The 27723-nt window shown below is 33.0% G+C and overlaps 2 protein-coding genes across 5 annotated transcripts; one reads left to right on the plus strand and one right to left on the minus strand.

The window, feature by feature from the left end:
- Positions 1-180: 180 nt before the first annotated feature.
- Positions 181-18450, minus strand: LOC139520065 (pentatricopeptide repeat-containing protein 2, mitochondrial-like). Of its 4 annotated transcripts, XR_011663807.1 has the most exons (10): positions 18342-18450; positions 15391-15486; positions 13986-14115; positions 11356-11476; positions 7640-7822; positions 6638-6754; positions 4645-4725; positions 2535-2648; positions 514-846; positions 342-465 (listed from the first exon to the last, which is right to left on the minus strand). XR_011663807.1 is itself a non-coding variant. In XM_071312483.1 (9 exons), exons 1-9 carry the CDS (start codon positions 18266-18268, stop codon positions 625-627), a joined length of 1098 nt encoding a protein of 365 aa, XP_071168584.1. In that variant the 5' UTR covers positions 18269-18420; the 3' UTR covers positions 181-624. The 4 variants fall into 4 exon arrangements, 3 of the variants coding, with proteins under 3 accessions (XP_071168584.1, XP_071168585.1, XP_071168583.1); XM_071312483.1 differs by having other exon boundaries at positions 181-846; positions 18235-18420; XM_071312482.1 differs by having other exon boundaries at positions 185-846.
- On the plus strand, positions 3083-3715 carry LOC139520066 (histone H3.3A-like). The gene has a single exon (XM_071312485.1). It carries the CDS (start codon positions 3160-3162, stop codon positions 3553-3555), a length of 396 nt encoding a protein of 131 aa, XP_071168586.1. The 5' UTR covers positions 3083-3159; the 3' UTR covers positions 3556-3715.
- Positions 18451-27723: the final 9273 nt, after the last annotated feature.

The following is a 27723-nucleotide window of genomic DNA, read 5'->3' on the forward strand; positions in this document are numbered from 1 at the left end:
ATAACATGTTTGAACTCCTTGCTGTTAATAAAGCTCAGCTGGGGCAGTTCTAAAAAGTAAAGAGGGTCATATTGGGGCTTCAAAGAATAGTGGTTGTAATCACGACTACATATATATGTATAAATATATCTTTAACCAGGCAATCTCATAAATCATATTCATAACAAACAAGGTCCTGTATTAATTTCTCTTTTGATATTTTTATTTCTCTTAAAAACTTTACACAACTCTTAACTCAGTATTTCAAGACATTTAGGTCAAACATACACATCTAACAAACAAAAGTTAGGACTACATCTCAAGTACAGACACCTTGGCAGAATGGGTATTGTCCATCTATAAAGCTTCAATTGTAGTCCATCTATAAAGCTCCAATTGTAGTCCATTATAAAGCTCCAATTGAAGTCCATCTATAAAGCTCCAATTGTAGTCCATTATAAAGCTCCAATTGAAGTCCATTATAAAGCTCCAATTGTAGTCCTTTATAAAGTTCCAATTGAAGTCCATTATAAGGCTCCAATTGTAGTCCATCAATAAAAATAATTTTTATGGCACAGTGTATCAATTGTCAATTTCTCTAGACTATATTTCTGGCATCTTATCAGTTCCGCACAAAAGAACATTTCAATATCTGTGATGATCTCTAACTCGTCGTCCTCGCTTATCTTGTAAATTTTGTATATGTTCATTATCAGGTCGACTATTGAGAATTGTATCACAAAGTTTGTCAAATATTGAAACATTATTTATAAGTTGAGCTTTTTCCAAATCCATTTTTGTATCAGTAAAAGTCTGTTTTATTTGTGGGTCATCATTTCTGTCAACCATTTCACTTAAAGCTTCTATCTGCAATGGAAGAAAAGACTGTCACTTCTAAAGGTTTCAAATTTTCCAAAATATAGAAGAATCTGTGATATGACAAAATGACACTTGTATTTGAATGCTGGTTAAAAAAAAAGTCATATCTACTGATTTCAAGAGCTATGAGATAACAAATAAATTCTTCCAAAACATGGCTACCCTTTATTGAGATTACTGCTGAGAGTCACCATTTGGAAAAATCTGTGATAACTATCCAAATGTTTTTTTTTTGTAAATTAGATGCTCATCTTTAATATATAAACTAACGCCTTTACAGCAAAATGCCTTGAGTGTGTAGGTAAAGATAATATGTTTGTTTAGCTTGCTTGCTAGCTGAACCGTGAAGCCATTATTAAGTTAAATACTGTAAACCAACTAATTTTCGCGACTTTGGCAAGTAGAAATATAACATAGTAGCCAGCTAGATAATAAAAATGGCAAGTATTTGAGCATTTATTGGGTAGACCACAAATCTAAAGTTTTGCATAATGCAGCTTAACTGCATAAAAATAACGCGAAAATATACATCGCCTCCGCATATATGTAAAAAGTCAATTTTTCCTTATCTATCTTCATTGAGACAAATTTAGTATCGCGAAATTAAATATCAGTGAAATGGATTAGGAAGAACTAAAACAGAAATAAAGTATCAGCCAAAATAAGTCGGTTTACAGTATACTACCCTCCTTTAAGAGAAGACTAGTTTGACAGATAAACAATCTACCTGTCTGGAGAACTAGACTACTCTGTACTCCTAACCTAATATTGACTTCACGGTTCAACTAACAAGCAAGCTAACCAAATATTCTACCTTTACCTACACACTCAACGCATTCTTCTGTAAATAGGCCTGTGTTTGTAGGTCTTTTGTCTTAATAAGTTTCTCTCTCTCTATTGTTGTTTTGAAGAAATCTGATAGGCAAAAATTCAAAAACTTGCTAAAAAAAATAATTAAAGGGCAACAACTCTAATGAGGAGTCATCTGAAGATTTCATCTTTTTGAACTTATTTGTAGATCTTATCTTGCTGATAAAATTTTTGCTACTTAAAAAGCAATCTAAACGCATTACATAAAATTTGGAGACTTTGGGGAAAAAAAGAAAAAAAAAGAGTCCATTTCACAAAATTTGCACCTTCCATTATTAAACCTACTGAAAATTTACAAAGTTTTACCATCAGGAAAATTCATTAAAAATATTTAAACTAATCTATAAAGTTAGGTGCATATTTCCATCTTCAATGTATTTTCAAACATTTAAGAAAGTGTGAAAGCTCTGGATTCAACACTGCTGGAAGTGTTGATTACAATAAACCGACATCCCCTTTTCCCCACTTGACTGACATTCCCTATACCATAAGCCTAATATGCATCTTGTGCAACCAGACAATAGTCAGGAACCTGATGTTAAATGGTTGTTGTATGTTGATGAGGTTTTTATCATTTCATGTTTTTTATATAGATTAGACTGTTGGTTTTCATGTTGGAATGGTTTTACACTAGTAATTTTTGGGGCCCTTCATAGCTTGTTCAGCTTGAGCCAAGGCTTCATGTTGAAGGCTGTACTTTGACCTATAATGGTTAACTTTTACAAATGTTGACTTTGATGGAGAGTTGTCTTATTGGCACTCATACCACATCTTCTTATTTCTTATATTATTCCATTAATTCTTACACAATCTGGAAATATTTTTGATGGCTTGTCATAGGTGATAGATGTCTGGACATGATATTTATCAAGCAACTCCATTGCAGCATCTACTTGGTCAAGTCTGGACAATGCAATTATCTGGAAAAAAATATCATGGAGTAATAATTTGTGTAGGTTTCAAGAAAAAAAGGCACAAAAAGGCACAAAAAGGCATATTGTTTGGTTACTGTGGATTCCTTTATTTTCCTTGGTACTTCTTTTCGTGGATAAAGGAAAACTTACACATTCAAGTATATTTAATTTAGTGGTATTGCCAAAGTCTACATAAAAGCCTTTAGAAAATTTGGTATTTGTTGAACATTTAATTTCGTGGTACACCTTTAAACAAGCAGTCCATGAAAATTGGTATCCAACGAATGATAACGAATCCACAGTATTTCAGCATTAAAACACTTACACAGAAATTGAATGTTTGTGAATGGCAACACCCATACTAAAGAATCATGAAAGAATCCAATCTGTGGAGGTGCATATAACTAGATGTCTTCAGAAATTTTATTTAACAAGAATAAACATCATTATGTATTCTCAATTTGTTTAGTTGAAAAAAATTGCGGCAAATTGCAAAACTACCTCGAAGTTATAAGCAATGGCAAGAACAAAGCAGACAGCTAGAAAGTCTACAGGAGGAAAAGCTCCTAGGAAACAGTTGGCCACAAAGGCAGCAAGAAAAAGTGCTCCATCTACTGGTGGTGTAAAGAAACCTCATCGTTACAGACCAGGAACAGTTGCCTTGAGAGAAATCAGAAGATACCAAAAATCCACAGAATTGTTGATCAGGAAATTGCCATTTCAGCGATTAGTGAGAGAAATTGCTCAAGACTTTAAAACTGATTTGAGATTCCAAAGTGCAGCTATTGGAGCATTACAGGAAGCCAGTGAAGCATACATTGTAGGTTTGTTTGAAGACACTAACTTGTGTGCCATTCATGCTAAAAGAGTAACCATTATGCCTAAAGACATTCAGCTGGCCAGAAGAATTTGAGGAGAGAGAGCATAAGCTTCATCTCAAACATATCATATGTTTTAACATTGTGACATTGGACATGTTTTTTAAAGTTATTTTTTACAATCATAGTTTTGAAGTAATATTTTAATAAGAAAATCATGATGCCTGTCTGTTGACAGTGTGACATTTTAACTTTTATTTCTTCATTTCTCCATGTGTGTATTATTTAGTTGACTTTTTGGACAAACAATATAGACATTAAAGACATATTCTCACTCTTCCCATTCTAACTGTTCATGTACAAAATTCCAAAAAGACATCTCTCATTCATGTTGTAATAAATTATGAATAAATGTAGTCTCTAAAAAAAAAAAAAAAAAAAAAAAATATTTAACAAGATTGTAACACATTGTAATTTAAAACCTTTGTTTGGAAAACTTTTGACAGTGTTTGTGTTAAATGCACAGTTAGATAATATTGAGAAGTAAGACATACACTTGACTCTGTTCAAGGAAGTTGTCTCCTTATCTTTGAAGATTTAAGAGCAATCAACTATTATTACGTTTATCTAAATCTTTAATCTGAAAAAGGTATTTTAGTAAAGTTATGATGGCCTTCTAAATTGAACATAATTCATACCACAAAGAAAGACACAAGACTGACAAAACAGAACTATTTAATAGCAAAAACAACAGCCTGGCTTATGATAACACTTTTGTATCTAAATTTGTAATATGAACAAGCATGTGTCTATAGTTCATGGATGCCCCATCCACACTTTAATTTTTGATGTTCAGTGGACGGTGAAATTGGGGTCAAAACTCTAATTTGGCATTCAAAATTAAAAAAGATCACATCATAGGAAACTTGTGTACTAAATTTCAAGTTGATTGGACTTCAACTTCATCAAAAACTACCTTGACCAAAAACTTTAACCTGAACACAAATTAGATTAAATTACCCCTACTGATGGGGTGTAAAAAAGTATTTTAGTCAATATTATGACTACCAACGCAAAACAAAAGTAAAAACAATAGTCTAAATTATGTTAAACCCTTTTTTCATTTTGTACAATTACCTTCTAGTCGTGCACTTTCCACACAAATATCATATACTCGTACTTACTTTTAATGCTGTATTCAAACTCTGGACAAAATCACTTTCAACTGACAGCTTCAGTATTTCTAATGCTAGATCTGGATTATTCTGAAAGAATCAAAATTATTTCATATTAGTTTTTTGTAACATGGCTTTCAATTGGCTTTAAAGAAGTCTCAAAAATATTTTCCTCGTTTATTAGAGATAAATGAAATTTTTTACACCTTATTATTGCGCCAAGTACGTTAAACAACACTCAGGAACTACTCAGTGCACTCAGGACACAAGAAGTGCACCCATGAAATGTAATAGATGTTCAAGTGAGTGTTAAGGGTATGCATTTGATAGATAATTTAATCTTTGATCTTATATTTTTTGTTTTGAAAAATCAATTCAATATTTGAGAAGTAATTTTAGTTTTTATCGGCACACACTGTTATTAGGCTTTGTTATGCAAGACCTATGATCATATTCAATACAAATTATCATGTTGATTAGATGGTTTGATCGTTAATAATTAGGTGTGTCACTGTGATAGTAATAAACACATATTGCTTTTGGAAAAATGTTAAATAAACTTTTCGTATTGTTTCAGCTTTGTTATAATTGGAGCAAGTTGAGAAATCTTCACAAAGTTGGAAAATTTTCCATTCAATTGATTTAATTTTCAGGCTTCAGTGACTACTTGAAAAATAGAAAAGATATAGTAGACCTATTGCATGCAGTATAAGAAAAACAGATCCAAACACGAAAACTTAACTATTACCACTGAACCATGAAATTGAAGTCAAGGTCAGATGACACCTGCCAGTAGGACATGTACACCTCACAATCCTTCCATACACCAAATATACTAGACCTATTACTTATAGTATCTGAGATATGTACTTGACCACCAAACCTTGTTCACTGATCCATGAAATTAGGTTGAGGTCGAGTGAAAACTGTATGATGGGCATGAGGACCTTGCAAGGGATGCACATACCAAATATACTTATCCTATTACTTATAATAAGAGAGAAATTATCATTACAAAAAATCTTAACTTTTTTTAAATTAGTCACTGAATCCTGAAAATGAGGTCAAGGTCAACGTAAATGCAATGAAACAGATGGAACTTCGTAACATAAGGCATCTATATACAATGTATGATGCATCCAGGTCTTCCACCTTCTAAAATATAAAGTCTTTAAGAATTTAGCTAACACCACCATAGCTGCGTTAAGTCAAGCTTTATGATAAATATCCCTCGAAGTTTATTTTCAAAATGTACCATTATATATAACTGAAATAATCAGTGGGCAACGAATATATACATTTATCCTGTGTGCATATACAATACCTATAAAGAGTCCTAAATTGTACTTTTTAGGTCCTGAGCAGTAGTTAGACGTACCCTATGGGGCCCTCAGTGAAACAATCTTCTTGTTTTAACAATTTTGTAAATTTACCTTTTCTATGAGCCATAATTGTATATTAATATAACCTCACATATTGTAGTTATATTTCAACAATTTTATTTGGTAAAACAGGACATGGAATAACTCAGTTGATTTTCATTCCATTGCAAGGAAGGACGAATCAGTGGCAGATCCAGAAATTTTCATAAGTGGGGCCCCACTGACTGCCTAAGAGGGGGGCCCACTGACTATCTAAGAGGGGGCCCAATCCAGTCACGCTTCAGTGATTCCCTATATAAGTAACCAAATTTTCCCCCAAAAGCAGGCCCCCTCCCCTAAATCCACCTTTGCGAATAATCCTTACAATTTAGAACAGCAGTGAATAACCCGTTGGGTTTCTTGATTTGTACACAAGTTATCTCCCATAAAAATGACATCATAGTAGTAAATAAACAAAATGGCAATGTTATTGTAAAATTTTCTTAGGATATATATATATATCATGTATATAGCAGTTTGACAAACACTAATATTGATCATTGAGAAGCTTAACGTTTCCTTAATATAACATGATTAAAACATTCAACTGCTTTTTACAGAGTTATATCCCTTTAATGTACCTGATTTAAGGCTAAGGCTGCAGCATATGCTCTTGTTCTTGGTGATGTTATTCTCTTACTGTTGTGATATGTAGCTTGAACTAACTCGGTAGCTTTTTCCAATGCTTGTTGACTGTTCTGAAAAATGTATTTAAACAAATTCATACCCCATTGATAAATTCATTCAAGACACGATCATGATCATGGTTTAAAAAGTGCTTGACCATTTTCAAGATCTTTCATTTTCAGTGAGTTTTTCAATGGCAGTTTTCACATAAGTAATAAAAAAAATAGACTGGTCAGAAGCCTTTAAAATAATTCTGTTCAAAGGCTGGTTGTAAATTGTCAGAAAAAAAGATAATTTTGGGTGAGATGAAGATTAGCATTCACTTGTTGGGTTAACACATAACAGATTATGTGTTTGCTTAGATCAGATGAATAAGTAAGAATAAAATTCATATCTAGATTTAACAAGAATGTGTCAATAGTACAAGGATGCCCCAATTGCTCTATCATTCTCTATGTTCAGTGGACCTTGAAATTGGGGTAAAAACTCTAATTTAGCATTAAAATAAGAAAGATCATATCATAAGGAACATGTGTACTAAGGACTTCAACTTCATCAAAAACTACCTTGACCAAAAACTTAAAGCAGGAAAACTTAAGCTATAAATCATGGCAAAGTTACCACTTAATATAGCTCTTTGAACTACAGGAGGAATATCTATCATAGGGGGGGGGAAGTTGGAAAGGTCCTGATACCGAAATCCAAGGCTTAAAAACACGATTTAAATCCCAACATCCCAAAATTCGAAAAAAGAATTCCTGGATCCTGAAAGGGTCAATCCCAAAATCCTGAGCTAAAAAACACCCGATCCCGGAGTCCCGATAAGAGTCCAATCCCCCCTCTATTATACCTTTAGCATTAAACTTTGATTTTAAAATAAATCATGTTCTTCATTTCAAAGATATAAACAAAACTGTAAAATAAATATTCCCCATTTCCATTCTCAATTTTATTACCATTTTATACAAAGCTGCCATTGCTAAAGTCATGTGATTTCTCAGTGGTAGGTGCTTATACTTTTGAGATCTATCAAGTTCTTCATAACATTTGACAACTTGCTCATACTTTTCTCCTTCATACAACAAATCCATATAGATCACAACTGCAGTTAGGTGGAATAGCAGATTTCTCATTCCCTTCTGAAGTGATAAAAAAAAAGATCAATAAAGAAATAATTCATGGGAGCTTGAATTTGTACTGATTTTACCACAGGTTGGCTCTTTATGCAAATATTTATCATGAGCGACAGCAAGGGGTATGATATCAACATAAAGGGCCAACCTGTGGTAAAATCAGTATAAATTCAAGCTCCCATGAATTATTTCTATTGTAATAAGAATATCGATTGTTATCGAATGGCTTTAGGTAAAGGCAAATTTTTGCCGTTCCCATAAATAAACGCACTATTACATTAATGTAAAAGGTTGGAACAAACTGAACTATTGACATGCTTAAATTATTTACAATAACGTATTTAGATAGGATTAGATGAATTTAAATGTAAATTTTATTCATATGAAGATAAAAATGGCTTATAACACATTTTATCATTAAAATTAAAATTGAGAATGGAAATGGGGAATGTGCCAAAGAGACAACAACCGGACCATAGAAAAAAACAACAGCAGCAGGTCACCAACAGGTCTTCAATGTAGCGAGCAATTCCCGCACCCGGAGGCGTCCTTCAACTGGCCCCTAAACAAATATATACTAGTTCAGTGATAATGAACACCATACTAATTTCCAAATTGTACACAAGAAACTAAAATTAAAATAATACAAGACTAACAAAGGCCAGAGGCTCCTGACTTAGGACAGGCGCAAAAATGCGGCGGGCTTAAACATGTTTGTGAGATCTCAACCCTCCCCCTATACCTCTAGCCAATGTAGAAAAGTAAACGCATAATTGTATGTTTACGTTTACGTTTTGTGATAATTTTCTGTTTTACCAAGAATTTGTATAATACAAATCCTTGGTGTTACAATCTTGCATTTTCCCATAAAAGGTTTATAATATTTTAACGTCATCGTTTAGTGACGTTGGGTAACTCATTCATATAATAAAGGGCTGCGCTTTAGCGCATGATATGCCCGTTGCTCTTTTAACTTGTCTTTTATGCTTTAAATGAATTTATATGATCAACTAGAAATATATATACAAATCAAAAGGGATGTTACATTAATATATTCACCAAAGTTTCATAAAATCCCCCTTTTTTTAAGTATAAAAATTCATTACTTAAGAAAACATAAAATCTAAAATTTATAAAAATGGAAAGGGAGCTTATGTCAATAGATATAAACAATTTATCAAAGTTGCATAAAATTTTGTGAAAGTGTTAGTTATTGTCCCAAAATTGGAAAATCCCCCCTTTTTTAAGCATAAAAATTCATAACACGGAAATGTAAAATCTGAAATTTATAAAAATTGAAAGGGAGCTTACATCAATAGATATAAACAATTCACCAAAGTTTCATGGACATTGGTGAAATCCTTTTTGAGTTATTGTCCAAAGTGTTGAAAATCCCCCTTTTTTTACGAATAAAGCCCCATAAATCCAAAACTTAAAATCTGAAATTTATAAAAATTGAAAGGGAGCTTACATCAATAGATATAAACAATTCACCAAAGTTTCATGGACATTCGTGAAAGCCTTTTTGAGTTATTGTCCAAAGTGTTGAAAATCTCCCTTTTTTTTATGAATAAAGTCCCATAAATCCAAAACTTAAAATCTGAAATTTATAAAAATTGAAAGGGAGCTTACATCAATAGATATAAACAATTCACCAAAGTTTCATGGACATTGGTGAAAGCCTTTTTGAGTTATTGTCCGAAGTGTTAAAAATCCCCCTTTTTTTATAAATAAAGCCCCATAAATCCAAAACTTAAAATCTGAAATTTATAAAAATTGAAAGGGAGCTTACATCAATAGATATTAACAATTCACCAAAGTTTCATGGACATTGGTGAAAGCCTTTTTGAGTTATTGTCCGAAGTGTTGAAAATCCCCCCTTTTTTATGAATAAAGCCCCATAAATCCAAAACTTAAAATCTGAAATTTATAAAAATTGAAAGGGAGCTTACATCAATAGATATAAACAATTCACCAAAGTTTCATGGACATTGGTGAAAGCCTTTTTGAGTTATTGTCCGAAGTGTTGAAAATCCCCCCTTTTTTATGAATAAAGCCCCATAAATCCAAAACTTAAAATCTGAAATTAAAAAAAAACGAAAGGGAGCTTACGTCAATAGATATAAACAATTCACTTAAGTTTCATGGAAATTGGTGAAAGTGTTTTTGAGTTATTGTCCGAAGTGTGGACGACGGACGGACGGACAGACGGACGGACGGACAACGTTATACCATAATACGTCCCGTCTAAAAGACGACAGGCGTATAAAAAGCATATGACATGGGAGTAAGATTGGAACAGCCCAAACAATATATTCATATTTTACCAGGGGTGTGTACTCAAAGTGATTAAAGAACATCATATTAGATTTGAAGATAAAATGTTTGATGATCTCAATGTATTCATAACAATCAATGAGGGAATAACTATGAGCATATACTTACCAAATCTTTTGCTCCAACATGAAATAATATTTGTCAATGCTATGTAAATAACAAATCTAAAAGCAGGTTTCTGGAAATTTTTAAAAAGTTGAGGACAGGGCCTGCATTGTATCAATATGTTTTTACATTTGATAGAAATAAAGGTCCAATATTAAAATAAAATGACTACTTCTAGCTTCTATCAATGACGTATAATTGTTATAATTCTATAAAAACATTTTATATTTTTCATTCTGCAATTACTCTTTCACTTTCCTACTTTTTAACACATTTTGCCCTCTATATTTACATTCCTTTTCACTGATTACCAACTCTTATTTTTTTTCATTGAATTTGAGACGTTTTTGGTTTTTCCTAATCCTTGTTTTCTTTTAGCCAACGTCTATACAAAAGACATCTAATTAATTTAACATATACTATTATTGTTATTTGTATGTAAATATTGTTTGTAAGGTTTCTGGAAATAATGATATATAATTCCTCCTAACTGTATACAGGGGGTCCCTTGACTGAACCACAGTTCCCAACTTCTGCTTTCCCTCATTTCACTCGTTCCCTTTTTATTACCTTTCTTTTCTATTTGTGTTAGTCTTGAATATTGTAACAGGGCCCACGCAAGCTAAGAGTAGGATAAATCAATCCCGTTTTCCAACTTGACAGAATGTCAACACTCGCAATCGCCGCCATTTGCATCAGCAACTTTATTGATGACAGAGAACCCCATAATTCATTCTCAACTGTCCTTTTAAAGTAGTACCTAACACTACAGGGAGATAACTCTGTAAGATCAGCTAAACGTTTTAATCAAATTGTATTGTTAAGTAAGTGTTAAGCTTCTCAATGATCAAAATTAGTGTTTGTCAAAATGCTATATATCCAACTAATTCTTTCCGATAAAATGCTTGCTTCTAATTTTTTCAAATTTTCACATTTTTGTCATAAAGTCAAAGTAAATATTTTGTCAAAATTTTATGAAATTTAAACAAGCCAAATAAATTTTAGTCGAGGTATTTGGTACAATGTACCACCTTAAGTTTAATTCAGAAAATTTCTAAATTATTTATGTAATTTATTAAAACCTCCTGTGTAGTTACCCTATCTTCCATCAACTTAAATGCAATGTCTGCTTTCTTAGAATGATGTAACATCCTCATAAACACAGGACCAAAGAAAAAATCATATCGCTGTTGAAGCTGATATTTTACTTTCTGGAATCTGAAAAAAAATGGAAGCACCAATCAAACACATGTATTTTCTCTTCAACTTAAAAATACCATCTTTTAACTATCAAGATCTTTACAAACTACATGAACTATTGATATTTTGTTGATAAGTCCAAAATATAAAGCTTTACTACAACTATCACATAACTGAACATGATCCAAGAAGTGAGGTCCAAGTCAGATTAACCAAAAGAGAAATACCTTACAATCATTCAATACACTAAATATAGTTGACCTATTGCTTATAGTTTCTAAAAAACAGATTTAACAAAGAAACTAAACATTGACCCATGAATGTGAGGTCAAGGTCAGATGAACCATGTCAGACAGACATGTACACCTTACAATATATCAATCTATGCATTAAATATGCTTGACCTGTTGCTTATAGTATCTAAGAAACAAACTCAACCATCAAAATTAACTTTGACCAATGAACCATGAAAATGAGGTCAAGGTCAAATAATACCTGCCAGACTGACATGTACATCATAAAATGTTTCCATACACCAAATAAAGTTAATCTTCTGCATATAGTATCAGTAAAAAAAGACTTAACTCAAACACTTAACTTTGACCAATGAACCATGAAATGAGGTCAAGGTCAAATAAAACCTGCCAAACTGACATGTACATCAGTAAATATTTCCATACACCAAATATAGTTGACTTATTGCATAAACATTGTAGTTTCAGAAAAAGACCCAAAACTCAAAATTTTTACTTTGACTACTGAACCATGAAAATGAGGTCAAGGTCAGATGACACCTGCCAGTTGGACATGTAATCCTTACAATAATTCCTTACACCAAATAGAGAGAAGACCTATTGCATACAGTACAAGAAACACAGACCAAAACACCAATTCTTAACTATAACCACTGAACCATGAAAATAAGGTCAAGGTCAGATGACACCTGCCAGTTAGACATGTACACCTTATAATCCTTTCATACACCAAATATATTAGACCTATTGCTTATAGCATCTGAGATATGGACTTGACAACCAAAACTTAACCTTGTTCACCGATCAATGAAATGAGGTAGAGGTCAAGTTAAAACTGTATGATGGGCATGAGGAACTTGCAAGGGACGCACATACCAAATATCGTTATCCTATGAATTATTAACTTTTTTTCAAGTTGTCGCTTAAACCATGAAAATGAGGTCAAGGACAATGAACATGTGACAGATGGAAACATCGTAACATAAGGCATCTATATACAAAGTATGAAGCATGCAGGTCTACCACCTTCTGAAATATAAAGCTTTTGAGATGTTAGTTAACGCAGTCCCCTCCCCTGCTGTCGCCAGATCACTATCCCTATGTCCAACTTTCTGCGACAAAAGTTGCAGGCTCAACAAAAACCAAGACAAATTCAATCAATGTATGGTTTATCAAAATGAAATAAACTGGTCAGACTTTTAAATGCATAGTGATAGCTATTTTGTAAAGATTGGTGACCTTTATTTGCTTAGTCCATGTCATTGGACACTGGTGAATAGCTGTACAGACCACCTTCAATATTACCTGCATCTGCCGGGTTTAGTAACCACTCAGACCTTTTTTATATTTAATCTGTTTGATAATGTTTGATAGTGTAGCATGAATGCAAGTTTTAGCTTCTTCCTGTTTGCAGATAGTTTGGAATTTAATTGTACATAGGAATGCAGATCCAAATAGATATAGGAAGATGTGGTGTGAGTGCCAATGAGACAACTCTCCATACAAATAACAATTTAAAAAGTAAACCATTATAGGTTAAAGTACGGCCTTCAACACGGAGCCTTGGCTCACACCGAACAACAAGTTATAAAGGGCCCCAAAATTACTAGTGTAAAACCATTCAAACGGGAAAACCAACGGTCTAATCTATATAAACAAAACGAGAAACGAGAAACACGTATATATTACATAAACAAACGACAACTACTGTACATCAGATTCCTGACTTAGGACAGGTGCAAACATTTGCAGCGGGATTAAACGTTTTAATGGATCCAAACCTTCTCCCTTTTTCTGAAACAATAGCATAACATCACAACAAAGAAAAACATACGATAAAATATCAATTGGCAGACTTAACTCAATCAAAAAACGTATGATTAAACCCCATATTAGTCTTGATTTACATAGAAATATTTCTAGTGAAATTTATTTCCTAAATGTATGCTATTCTTTAGGATACATTATCAATATTTTAATTGGCCATTCATTGCAAGACCAAAAATTTGTTTGTTAATCATTTGAGTTCAGAAAATCACCATTTCATCCTCTAGCATTTGAGAATTTTTTGGATGCTGTGTTGTTACATTAATCTGAAGCCAACAGTTTTCATATTTCAAAGAGTGTAGCTGAAGATTTTCAACCATCATTGATGATTAATTGATGTCAATTTTAAGGGCAAAGGAAAGCTATTGTACCTGTATCTTATTCTAATATATCTAAAATGCTTAAATGTAAGCTATAGTGACCATATGCATACTATCATTACTTACTGGTTAGCCATTTTTATACACATTTCTACATCTTCATCTGTCTTTACAAGATGGATCATTGTTTTCAATTCGTCTTCTAAAACAACATCTCCTTTTGTTATTTTATCTTTCATTTCAGCCATAAAAGTCTCTACAAAAAATGTATTCTTATTAATCATACTCCTGTGAAATAGTCAATACGTACTGTACAGTGGCAGATCCAGACATTTTCATAAGTGGGGGCTCACTGGCTTCCTAAGATGGGACCCTCTTTGGTCATGCTTCAGGGATTCCCAATATAATCAACCAAATTTTTCCCAGAAAAAGGGGGACCAGCCTGTGTACTCCTATATGTGCATGCATGTAGCCATATACTCCTATGTGTGCATGTAGCTATATACTCGTATTTGTGCATGCATGTAGCCATGCACTCATATATGTGCATGTATGTTGCATTGTACTTCTATCTGTGCATGCATGCAGCAATGTACTCCTATATGTGCATGCATGTAGCCATGTACTCCTATATGAATAATGTGCATGCATGTAGCCATACACTCCCATAAGTACATGCATGTAGCTATATACTCCTATATGTGCAAGCATGTTGCCATGTACATGTACTCCTACATGCATGCACATACAGGTGTACATGGCTGCATGCATGCACATATAGGAGTACATGGCAACATGCTTGCACATACAATGTATAGGAGTACATGGCTACATGCAAGCACATATAGGAGTACATGGCAACAACATGCATGCACATAAAGGAGTATATAGCTACATGCATGCACTTATGGGAGTGTTTTACATTCAGGTTAATACAAGCAGTTTTGGTTTAACTGTCAATAAAAGCTGAAGAAGGGTGTCCTTCAAATATGAACAATAGCCATTATAGGTTCCACAATCAGAACTACAAAAGTAGGCCCTTTCACAGCTATTGCTGCCATATGGAAATTTAGGTGTAATGAACGTCATAGAAGTTATTATAACGTAATGTATCCAAGCAATGTAATTGTTGTTTCAATGCTGTAATTTATTCCAATGAAGAAGGCCGTAATGGCCGAAACGTATGGGAATTTGTGTTATAGTTTTTATATATTCATATAGGAGTACATGGCTACATGCATGCACATATAGGAGTACATTGCTGCATGCATGCACATATAGAAGTACAATGCAACATACATGCACATATATGAGTGCATGGCTACATGCATGCACAAATAGGAGTATATAGCTACATGCACACATAGGAGTATATGGCTACATGCATGCACATATAGGAGTACACAGGCTGGTCCCCCTTTTTCTGGGAAAAATTTGGTTGATTATATTGGGAATCCCTGAAGCATGACCAAAGAGGGTCCCATCTTAGGAAGCCAGTGATATATATATATATCTGTAATTTCTGATGTACCTTTTCTGGCATCATCGTAGTTGCTCTGATAATCCTGACAATGGTTTAAATAGCTTTGTATTCTTAATGCTCCATCACCTAGTAAATATCTTCTATCTGCAAAGAATGAAAATAGATTTAAATACATTTGATTTGGTTACATTTACAGAACAAGAGGTTAATACAAGCAGTTTTGGTTTAACTGTCAATAAAAGCTGAAGAAAGGTGTCCTTCAAATATGAACAATAGGTTCCACAATCAGAACTACAAAAGTAGGCCCTTTCACAGCTATTGCTGCCATATTGAAATTTAGGTGTAAACACGAAATTTAGAAAAGTAAAGTCAGTAAAGCTTCTGTTGTTATGTTAAATGACAAATAATGGTATCTGGTATTGCTGGTGGCTGATAGTACATGTACTAAGGGTACAAGTCAAATCAGCACCTGGTTAATTCGGCACCTACAAATGTATAGAAAAAGTCAAATTGGCATTCAGTCAAATCGGCACCTATTTAAAGTTATTTCGGCATTTAGTTAGGCACCAAATATATTTTATCTTGAGTTTGATTGTGTATCATTAAAAAAATCATGGTATTAATTATAAACTATGTTTATAAATGACTTAGATTAACCAAAGAATCCATAAACCAAGCTATTCTTTGTTTAATCCATATAATTTTATGAGGATAATCAGTGTAAATTAATGTAAATTGTTTTTTCAGCATTTCCTGTCAACTTAATGCCTTATATTAAATCTTACTACTAGTATATAAATCCTTGATGAAATATAAATAACACTGGAACCATTTTAGTAAGTTTACTAGCAATGTACTGTTGTCATGAAATGGAAGTTCCTTGATAAGATACGTTCCAGTAGGAACAGATAGTATGGCAGTCTTCACCCTGAACCACAGGTCCAGCAGCCCAGACTTGTAAAATTGCTCTTGGGCCTGTAAAATCATATATATCCACAGGCCAACAGAATCTAACTAAATTATTCCAAAAATTGACAGGACTGTAGATCTAAAAGTTCATCATGAAGACTGGACTATGGCATTGTTTAATAACAAAGTTTCTATTGGAACTTCTGACTGTCATGTGTCACAAATATACATCGACACCTTGCGCCAAAAAAAAATCTTCAAAAAAAAATGGAGTTCAATAGTTTACTTGCAAAGCATAATATCAGCGACATACAGGGGCTGGTCAAGGTAAGGACGTAATTAGCATACCACCCCCCCCCCCCTTTTCCAAAAAAAAACCAACAAAACTATCCTAATTTGCTACTGTTGTATTGAATATGGCAATTTATCATATTCATTAAACACATACTCTGATTCCTTTTTATACTGATTCCCCATTCCGATGGGTGACTTGGACACCTTTTTTAAACAAACAAAACGGTAAGTTTATCATTACATGAAATGGTTGTTTTGTGTGACACATCTCCAATGGTCATTTTACATATACCCGGAGGATACTCACTATAAATATGATACCCGGTATGTTCTGACAAACTGGTTTGCATTTTCAGCTAAATTGTCTGAAATGGGATTTTGTTTTTTTCGCCTTGCATTGGAAGGGGTCAGATTTGACTATCTAGAACGGGTTATTATAAATACAATGTCGCACTATCATGACTATTGTTTCAGATAAGGGTGAATGTTTGGTAGCATTAAAATGTTTAAACCATGTCCTAAGTCAGGAATCTAATGTTCAGTAGTTGTCGTGTGTAGATGTGGTTCATAAGTGTTTCTCGTTTTTTATATAGATTAGACCGTCTGTTTTCCCATTCGAATGGTTTTACACTAGTAATTTTTGGGGCCCTTTATAGCTCGCTGATCGGTGTGAGCCAAGACTTTGTGTTGAAGATTGTACTTTAACCTATAATGGGTTACAGTGGAGTCCCCGGTGTCCGCACAGCCGGTGATACCGCTCATTAACTGATTTCGTTATATCAACACCGTAACGCAAATAAAATTGTTCTTGTTATTGTGTTACCATTCCAAAGGGATAAAAAAAGAATAAAATTTATAAGTTCCAGATTGAAATAATGACTGCAATCCCTAGATTTACAATATTTGGCCTGAATGTCCACTAAAAAAATACAGCATCAGATAAAATTTGTTTTTACTTAAGTCAAATTTTATCAGATTGAAATAATTTTTGCTCTGCATCATGTGCATCCTTGGTAGTGTGCTTGGTTTGAATTTAGCTACCTTTCGTAACAGCAAATCTTTCCTCTATTCAAAATAAACTATTTTTGGAAGGCATGCACGAAATCACTGGACATTGGAGGAACTCTCAGAACTGGGGTTTCCCCACTTTTAGACACACATTACACAAAATCTTGAGGGTTAAACCCTACAAACTGATAATTTTATGAAATTAAAGTATTTTATGAATGTATTCACACAATATTATCCAATTATTGGTTCATCAGTTGAATGAAGTGAGGTCATATAAGTCTTAGGTGCGCGGATATACCGGACTGCACCGTACTTATAACATCTTTTTATATCTACTAAATTGAAAACAACATTCAAACCTATGCTTGCGTTGGATAAAAACCACATTTTTTATATGTGTGCATGCAAAACGAATTTCTTGGTAAAGGGGTCTGCAGCACAAACAACATTTAAAAAAGACCAAAACAGTGAAAAGGTATAATTTAACAAAACAGCCTATATATCAAAAGTTCAGAAAAAGCTATAGTTAAAGACTTATTTTTCATTGTTCATGTCCATCTCATGTGACCTTTTAACTGAATTTACAACTTCTATCAAAGATTTAGTAGGAAGGCGTCCCAGAAAAAAATTAAAATGGCCTTGCCAGACGTCATTTGGACTAGTGCCGAGGTGACTTACTGGTCCTCAACAGAAGTATTTTGGAAATCAGCATCCTTAAAAGACCAATGATATATAATACAACTTTTCATAATATATATTAAATGCATCAAATTATTTATCAGTACTTTGGATCAGGGTATTATGATGGAAAGTCTTGAACAGTTTAAGAACTATCCGCATAATGTAAGGAACCTTATGGTATGGGGAGAGAAACAAGAAACGTTGTGTCGAGTCGTTAAAAAAATATATCGTATAAACCTCCTTTATATTTGGAGGGATAGCATATCTCGGGTTATGGTATTTACTCTGTCATCTAATTATTTCTATGCTAAAATCCTTTACATATCTGCATGTTTTCTGATTTTTATATTTGCTATTTTAAAACTTTCCAAAGTTTTTCATTATTGTACTGAAGGTTGCCGGACAATGAGTTCAAGTTCATATTTTGTAAATATCAGTACTTTCTGATAAAATTAAAAAAATATATGTGAAGTCATATACCAGGATTCAATATCTGTTTGTTTAGTGGGAAAGGTTACCAGGACATCCACTATTTTCAATTTTTGTACACCAATTACAATTAAGGTGGTATATGGGTGTCTAAATTTAAAATCTTAAAAATGATAAAAATTGTTCATACTTTGCCAAAACGTAGTTTTTATTTTATGTTGAAAAATGTAATAAAAATGATAGGTTACCGTGCATTTTCTTAAGCTACAGGTTGTGACAAAGTGACCAGTGGCGCGGGATCTAGAAATTATCAGAGGAGGGGGTCACTGACTGCCTATTGAAGAGGGGGTCGCTCCAGTCATGCTTCAGTTATTCCCTATATAAACAAAATTTGTTTTCCCACTAAAGGGGGGGGGGGGGGGGGCGGGCCCCCTGAAAAACCCTCTAATCCGCTTCTGGTGACACATTTTGTATGGATTATACAGGAAAAAAACACCATTATGTGAATAGAAGCTAAACTAAATGATAGATTTGTAAAATAAAATACGAGAAGATAACTTTTAGAATATGCTTTCAGAATACCAAAAGAAAAGATAGGGTCACCGTGCGTTTTTTCTGACAAAAATACAAAATAGCAAAATTCCATGTAGAATAAAATAACATTCCTTCAGAAATGCACTATTTCAGAGTGACCTCCCCTTAAAATGCAAATTTGAAAACATTGAAAAATCAGGCAAATTCAATCTACATTAATTTTGTAAAAATATTAAAAGCTATAAGTTATAATCTTATAATTTGTTCTTTTAAATACAGTTTCACATTATTTGTCTGCATTCCTGGACCAAATTTTGCTAATTTAATTGAACATCTGGACCTTAGATTCTCTGTTTTTTACAATCCAAGATGTCGAAAGACACCCGTACCATCTAAAGGCGCTGTTTCATCCTCCTTTCCACTCGTTTCCAATTAAGGTGATACGAAACATTATTTCCCTTGGCTGAAGGAGATATGAAAAAAAATCACCAAAGAAAATTCATTGTTCCCAAGGATATATTTTGATTTGGACATGCAACAGTTATTATAGTTTGTTGGACACTTACAATCGTTGATAAAGTCATCCACGAAAACCACGGAAAATTGGTTTCCCATCGAATCATAAAAGTACATTCACAGTATGAGCTTTTGCCATTTCATGGCGTCCATTGATGTAAACTCTTTAATAACAATTCTTCTCTAAAACTACATGGCCAAATGTTACCAATCTTTATCTAAATACGCCTTTGGGTATATTGTTTCAAAATTGTATCTGTGGATTTAAATTTGTGGTCAGTGTTGGTCAGGGATGAAAATACAATGAGCGAGATGTTTAATACATTGAATTCTATATGATACATATCTAGAGATAAGCAGTAAAATAATTAAAAACAATAAGATCTACAAAGAAGTAAAAACATGGACGAAATCATTAATTGACCCCTTATATGAGTTATTGCCCCTTCAAGATGATGATTTTACACTTTCTGTAGATACGATTTCAACTTAGAACCAAAATTGTTCAACAAAATAAGATCTACATGTAAATCAACCTGACCGAAATAGTAAATTGATCCCAAATAGGAGTAATTGTTCTTTAAACAATAAAAATCATGTAGCCTCCAGTTTCTATAATTCTTATATATAGAAACAACGTTGTGACCACTTGTGTCCGTCTGTAGCCCCTTGTCCTTTAATTAAATATTTATATCGAAATAGCATTGTGTCCACTTGTGTCCGCACGTACGTCTCCCTTGTTTCTTTTATTCTTAAAAATATATGGAAATAGCACTGTGTCCACTATTTATATATAAATCGGAGACTACTATAACTCATGTATTATAGTAGTCAACGTTGTCTCTAGATTTGTACTCATTTTTTTTTATCCCTTACGTATATTTCCTTTTATCCCCGGACACAAAATGCATGCTTACCACATTTTGCACCGAAACTAGGACTTAATATCTATATATTTCATTGTGAAATGTAAAAGAAATCTTAAAGTTACTCCTATTTATATGGGACAGGCGAATTGACTCTTCAGTTATATTTGAATACAGATCTAGTCTTAAAATTACATACCTTAATATAACACTCTGTTATTTTAAAGTCATACGACACTTCAAATGTTACCAAAAAAAAATAATATGTTTTATCTGGAGAGTATATATATACTTAGCAATGGTACCTGGATTATAATTTAGTACGCCAGACGCGCATTTCGTCTACATAAGACTCATCAGTGACGCCTGAGACTTTTATAACACAGTAGTCTCAGGTGACGCTCATTTCAAAATATGTTTTACTTTTCCCAGCTTTTATATAGTTCAATGTCAAAGTTTTAGTTATTACTAGAACACACCCGTGATATCGCGGGTCCGTAACTGAATTAAAGTATATAACTATTTGTCAGCCTTATTTTAGTATTGGTATTGTCATCTGATAAAGTCATGCCGATTATAAGATGCACAGTTTTCTCTGCTTTCAAAATCATTCTGTTTGAACCCGTCGACCTGGAACTTATAAATTATTGGTAATCTATCCTATTAAACGAGAAGACCTCATTTTTGGTGTCGCTTCTCTTCTTTCCACAATAAATTAATCAACACGCCTTTGTGTCCTATAGGTACAGTGCATAGTCGCATTTGTCATCCATTCATATGATTATTCAGATTGAGTTATCAGTTATTTTAGGAGAAAAACGAGAAAAAAGGCATCCGGGTATGGTCCCGTCATTGTACGAAATTTTAAGTCAGATTAGACTTCCGGTTTGCGTTTTTCTGTATACTTTGAACATACATATATACCTAAGAATAAAGTGTATTTTCAGAATTTTATCTGCTATCATTTTCAAGTTTACTATCCACGGCAGTCACAGAGTTTATTAAATAGAGAGGGTCTGTATACTATATCAATGATCACCATGGATCGATTAGTAAACTTAGAATTGAAAGTAAATACGCTTTATTTATATAGTAATGAATGTTCATAATATACAGATAAACGCTAAAATTATTCATGTGAACTTTTGATATTTTTTCTGAAATTCTCCAGTCATTTAATCTTTTACAAAATTCATTGATTACAAAAAAAAGGAAGATGTGGTATGATTGCCATGTTGAGACAACTCTCCACAAGAGACCAAAATGACTGACACAGAAATTAACAATTATAGGTTACCGTACGGCCTTCAACAAAGAGCAAAGCCCATACCGCATACTCAGCTTCAAAAGGCCCCGAAATGACAATGTAAAACAATGCAAACGAGAAAACTAGCGACCTTATTTATGTACAAAAAATGAACGAAAAACAAATATGTCATATATGTTTGAAAATAATAGATAGAAATTGATAAAAAGAACTTCAAATTCGTCATTTAAGGGCAATACAATAACTCCTTTAAGAACTAATATGAGAATTTTATATTAAATGGACAAATGGTAGAGCTCAACATTTTGAAGATAATCACCTGGCCCTTTCGAATTGTCTATGTCTACGGCTGTGTTTAAATAATTGACATCATGCACTTGCATGCCCCCTTTGTTTATTTCTTAGCCATGACGGCCATCCTGGTTGACAAGCGGGATCACAGTAAACTTTTTAAAACTAGATACCCTAATTATAATTAAAAAAGACATGTGATTTTAAATAAGGTTTGTTAAATGCAGCCTAGTAATTTTAGATGTGAAAATTTATGTAAAAAATTGTATTGGAAGATAATGAACGACAGTCGACCGCTTTTTGTACTAAGGCAAACTGGGATTAATTTTATATAATTATTTTGACAGCTAAGGCGAAATGAGAATAAGCCGTGCCAAGTGATGAAAAAAAAAACTTTTCCTGTTGGGTCAAGCGAGCTAAAAACAACAAAGATTTCCAAACCAAATTACACCGTTCTTGAATTTTAAAAAAAAATGTGTAACAACTGAAAATTTTAAATTTCACGAACCGGATAACTTGGTCGGACATAGCAAACAACTTCACTGGCGTTTTTTTGTTTTTTTCAATAAAAAAAATTTAAGACATTAATTATTTAAGTGTACACACTGATATGTCACAAATGCTTAAATGATCGCAATTCAATTTATGATGAAGGCCTGTAAGATAAAAAAAAAAAAAAATGGTCACAGAAACTTAACCAATTTTTTATGGAACCATTTAAGTCGAGGTCTAATGAATCATGCCAGGCGGACATGAACACATTCTAATTATCAAAACATAATTCATATAGAAAACGCATATTTGAGAGCTTTAATCTCAATTTGCGTTATAACCTTCAATCCTATCTATTCTGCTGTTATAAATTTTTGAATGCAAAGTAAAATTAAAATTATTTGTGTTCTATGAGAGTAGGAATTCTAGTGTTTGCTTATTATTTATTTGAATCTGAGACTAATCATATAAAAAGCCGTATGTGAAAGAACTTGTTTTCCAACGACCCGGTCACACAAAACTCCTTTTTAACACTGAAGTTAAATTATCAATTATAATGTAATGCGGGCCATTATGATTTTTTTTAGTTGACCAAACCGGGTTATGCATTGTGAAATCTATGACCAAACCGGGTGGTAAACATTGACGAAACCGGCCATTTCCATTTTGACATGACCCATTTCTTTCGTTCCATACTCAGAAATACAAGTATTGAGGTGTTTATAATGACAAGTTTTGCAATCTCCGTGTCAGTATCTATCATCCCGTATCTTTCTTTCCGTACAATGTGAACAAATTAACGAGAAATTAAACAATTTCGAGGCAAGGTTCACTCAATTCGTCATTTTGACGTGCATTTTTACTTATTTCTCCGTTAATATAGAACGGTTGTAGAAAATATTGCATATCACAATAGAAAATAGTTGTATATGTATATATATTCTTCGATATCTTAAAAAAAATAAGAAAATAAGGAGAAACCTATCTTACTTCTGTCTATTAATGCTCCGTCATTGTGCCGGATGTTAGATACCATCGAGTCCGATCAAATTTTGCCGGTGTGGTTTTAACTCGAATAATTCAAGCCCTTTCCGTGTCCAATTTTCTCCCACACGAGGAGCCATCGTAGATCAGCGGAATATATAACGACTGAATTATTCGGGTTAAGACATACACAGAAGTGATAGATATGTATTATAAATATAGAAAATTGAATATTTTAATCGACAAAAATAGCTTTATCATATACCAAAGCGCCTGTGGTTTAATATACAAAAAGGTAGTTTTGTATTCTTTGATATCAAGTTCTATTCGATCGCCATGCACAAACGACCATTTCTTCTTGTGTCTAGCAGCATCGTATATTCTCAGTAAAATATTTCCCCGCACAATGATTATGTCTGGACATCGGTGGACATGCAACATCATGTGCACACGTTTACAAATGAAAACCAATGCTCAGACTATAGTCATAAAGTAGGACAATAAATGAACAAAAGGCAAACCCGGGACACAGAAGTACAAACAATACACCATCAACTCTGGAAACCAAAAGTAAAAAAGAAACATGTATATATAACGAAAAACATGCATTGTTAGCTAATCTAATTCCCGAGCAAGGCGTTGACATCAGAGAGTAAAGAAAACTTGCTTCTTGCACAAGACACTTTCCGTGAAAACAATTTGATATGGAGACAATCTTTTGTTTCAGTTTTTTTTTTTTTTTTTTTTTAAATTTCCAACATGAGGTATTTGCCTCATTTGCCTCAATGTAGTTACGGCCCTGTATGGTGCCATTGTATTTCGGAAGGCAAAATATTTTTAAAATTTCAACGACTTTTATCTAAAACGGTCCTATTACATAAAACAAATAATGGAGATTGTAGAAGTTCTTACTGAAGTCATATAAAAAAAATCGGTCTTTACGAGCTCTAATATTTTTTAGATTGAAACTCCAACTAGTGGTAGTCCCGTTAATAAACGTAAAATATTAGGTCCAATCCATCATTTCCGTAGTACAACACAAGTAACCTATCTATGTAGTATTCATTCTTAATTCAAATAATGCGTGAAATATTTAGCACTGGACGTTATGTCTCCTGTGTGTGTGTTTTAAGTGAAGCTCGAAACCTAAAATTTATTAAAAAAAACTCTGATAACCAGTTTATGCTTTGAATGCTTTTAAAATACCAGACTGACTTGAAAAAAGGAGGACAATTCTGCTCAAAGCCCGCCATGCAAAAAAATAATAATCACTTCTGAAGAACAACGTCTCACTCTATGGACGTTAAAAAGAAAATAGTAAATTGGTCATATATGTAATTCATGTTTTTCTATGCTTTACACGTATTTTTCATATGTTATATTATTATTCATCATCATATTATCATACTGATGACGGACGCATGACTTATTCAAAATCAAGCACACCGTTTTACCTGCATGCTTTCTAGTTACCGCCAAAAAATCCCTGCTTACCTGTAGTATATTTTCATACCTGTATATTTATATTCAGTCGTTGGATGTGTTTCGCATTTACAGAAAGGTTAGTTAGTAAATCGATAGTTTATTATAACTTGTCATAACCATATATAATACATCATCTTATACAATATAAAAATCTTTAGAACCATATAAGTTATTACATACGGAGGTCTTTAGGAGAGATTAGACATTTTCATTCTTTTCAAAAAAAAAAAAATATGTAGGACTCTAAGTGCGAAAGTACTCTAAAGTGCGATGTGTTCGCTTAGTAAGATGGTCTACGACTACGCTAAAGTGCGATGGTGTCGGACACTAAAGTCATTGGCGGATCCAGGAAAAAGGGGGGTCCGGGGCTTGGTACCCCTTTTTTGGACGATCAATGCATTTGAATAATCTTTATTTGTCATATAAGTAACATTATACTTGTGACATAAACAAAAGTAACAACAACAATAAAATAACTGAGTTGAACACACACATATCTATATATATACAAGTAAAACTAACTAAGAGTCCCCTGTCCTCAGCTCTAAAGACTGTTTTATAAAGGAACCTGTTTTTTTCACTTGGTTTATATTAGAAGGATTTAGTAGAATTACTAGTTTTTGTGTATCAGATGAGGACATGTGGTTGTAACACCCCTCCCCTTTATCATGTGTTAGGCAGCAACCATTTGATTTTCAGGGGAGGGGCTATGGATTTTTTTGGAAAACATAGTTTGTTTCCATTTTTTGGAGAAAAAAATACTTTGTTTTTGACCCTGAGAAAAAAAAAATGTTTGTTTCACCTTCAACTGCCACCATATGTAATGCTAAAATTGAAAGAAAAAAATAGTTTTCGACTTGTCGCCAAAAAAATAGATTTTTTTTCGGCTGTTTTTCGCCGAAAAAAGAAGGTTTGTCAAGAAAAAAAATCCATAGCCCCCCCCCCCCCCCAAAAAAAAATAAAAATCAAATGGTTGCTGCCTTATGATCCCCTTTTTTAAAATGGCTGGATCTGCCCCTGAAAGTGCGATGGTTTTTGCTTTTCAAGTCCGATGATATGACACGCTAACTTCCGATGGCGTAACGCGGATATATATCAGTCATTTCAAAAAAATGTACATTTTTCGGTTATTGTCTATTGTCTGTTTTATTTGTAAGTTTGACATATTTTTTCAATTTAACATAAGAGTTTACATATTGTGCAAGATAGTACATGCAAATATTAGTGTGTAAAAAGTTTCATATTTTTTTTTATATTCGTTGAAGTATGAAAATTCGTCAATTTCCATGCGTTCATTTTTGATAAATAACATTTGCATTCAAATTATCTGTACATAAAACTGCATTTAAAGGTAAACAGAATGATTTTTCTTCATTTAGTAACATCATAATTAAAAATAAATAACTTTCCATGTTTCAAATCATGACAACTTTTATTCCACAGTCACTGGAATGTCTGTTCACCAATGAGGCCCCTCATGGGGGGGGGGGGGGTGGTCCTAGTAATCACATAATCACCATTTTTTTGCCAATATAATCACATAATCATTAAATATTTGCTTATCTTTAGTAATCAAATAATCATAAACTAAAAATACAGTCCTAGGTAATCAAATAATCATGAAATATTTGGCTTAATAATCAAATAATCATTAAAAAAACGGCCAAGTAATCACATAATCACCATTTTTTTGCCAATATAATCACATAATCATTAAATATTTGCTTATCTTTAGTAATCAAATAATCATAAACTAAAAATACAGTCCTAGGTAATCAAATAATCATGAAATATTTGGCTTAATAATCAAATAATCATTAAAAAAACGGCCAAGTAATCACATAATCAAAAACCCCATGAGGGCCCTCACCAATATGTGTCCTTCCTGTTACTATTTATTTGTTTACGGAATAAAACTAGTTTCTCCCTCAAATAACGTCGGGTTTTTATGGTGACGTCGTAGGCGTTGATACAGGACGTAACGACATGGTGAAATTTTTTATGTGGAAAGATTTAGGTTATCAGAATTAAAAGATCGGTAGGTATTGATGTATGCGTACCTTTTTATAATGTCTTTAATGTTACCAGTTGATAGATAATTTTTAATTGCATAAGACTAATGAAACACTTGTTACCGTAACTTAAGCATGGGCCGGAAGAGTAAAAACACTACATCAATTATTAGGGAGCGACTATTTTAAAACTAATTTAAGTTATGCACTAATTTTTCCATCCTGTTACTGTCCTTCCTGTTACAAAGACAGTGGTAACAGGAGGGACAAAAATGGTAACAGGATAGACATACCTTGTAAGAAAACTCAAAATGCCTCTTACATTATCGCAAATAAATTGTTGCACATATTTATTACCGTACGGTATATTAATTCATAAAATGTACATTTGTATTGAGGTATTTCTAGAACAAGTCAAGTGCTACCTTGACTGGTAACAGATGGACAAAATTATTAATTGTGCAACTATTATTTAGAATTCAGTTGCCGATATTACTGTACAGCTATTATTCAAGCGTGTCATATAGAATACGCATTGTTTCTTTTCAATACTCTTTGAATGCTTTACCCTTTGCGATTTGTACTTAAGTGTTTTCTTTAGTACCTGAAC

This window comes from Mytilus edulis, chromosome 4, assembly GCF_963676685.1.
Source record: "Mytilus edulis chromosome 4, xbMytEdul2.2, whole genome shotgun sequence".
Classification (NCBI taxonomy): Eukaryota; Metazoa; Mollusca; class Bivalvia; order Mytilida; family Mytilidae; genus Mytilus; species Mytilus edulis.

Coding starts and splice junctions, on each gene's coding strand:
- LOC139520066 (XM_071312485.1), top strand. CDS start 3,160: ATGGCAAGAACAAAGCAGACAGCTAGAAAGTCTACAGGAGGAAAAGCT.
- LOC139520065 (XM_071312482.1), bottom strand. CDS start 18,396: ATGCGGATAGTTCTTAAACTGTTCAAGACTTTCCATCATAATACCCTG. Junction 15,487..18,341: donor TCATAATACCCTGATCCAAA/GTACTGATAAAT, acceptor CATTCTTTGCAG/ATAGAAGATATTTACTAGGT. Junction 847..2,534: donor CAAAAATATTTCCAGATTGT/GTAAGAATTAAT, acceptor CTTCCATTGCAG/ATAGAAGCTTTAAGTGAAAT.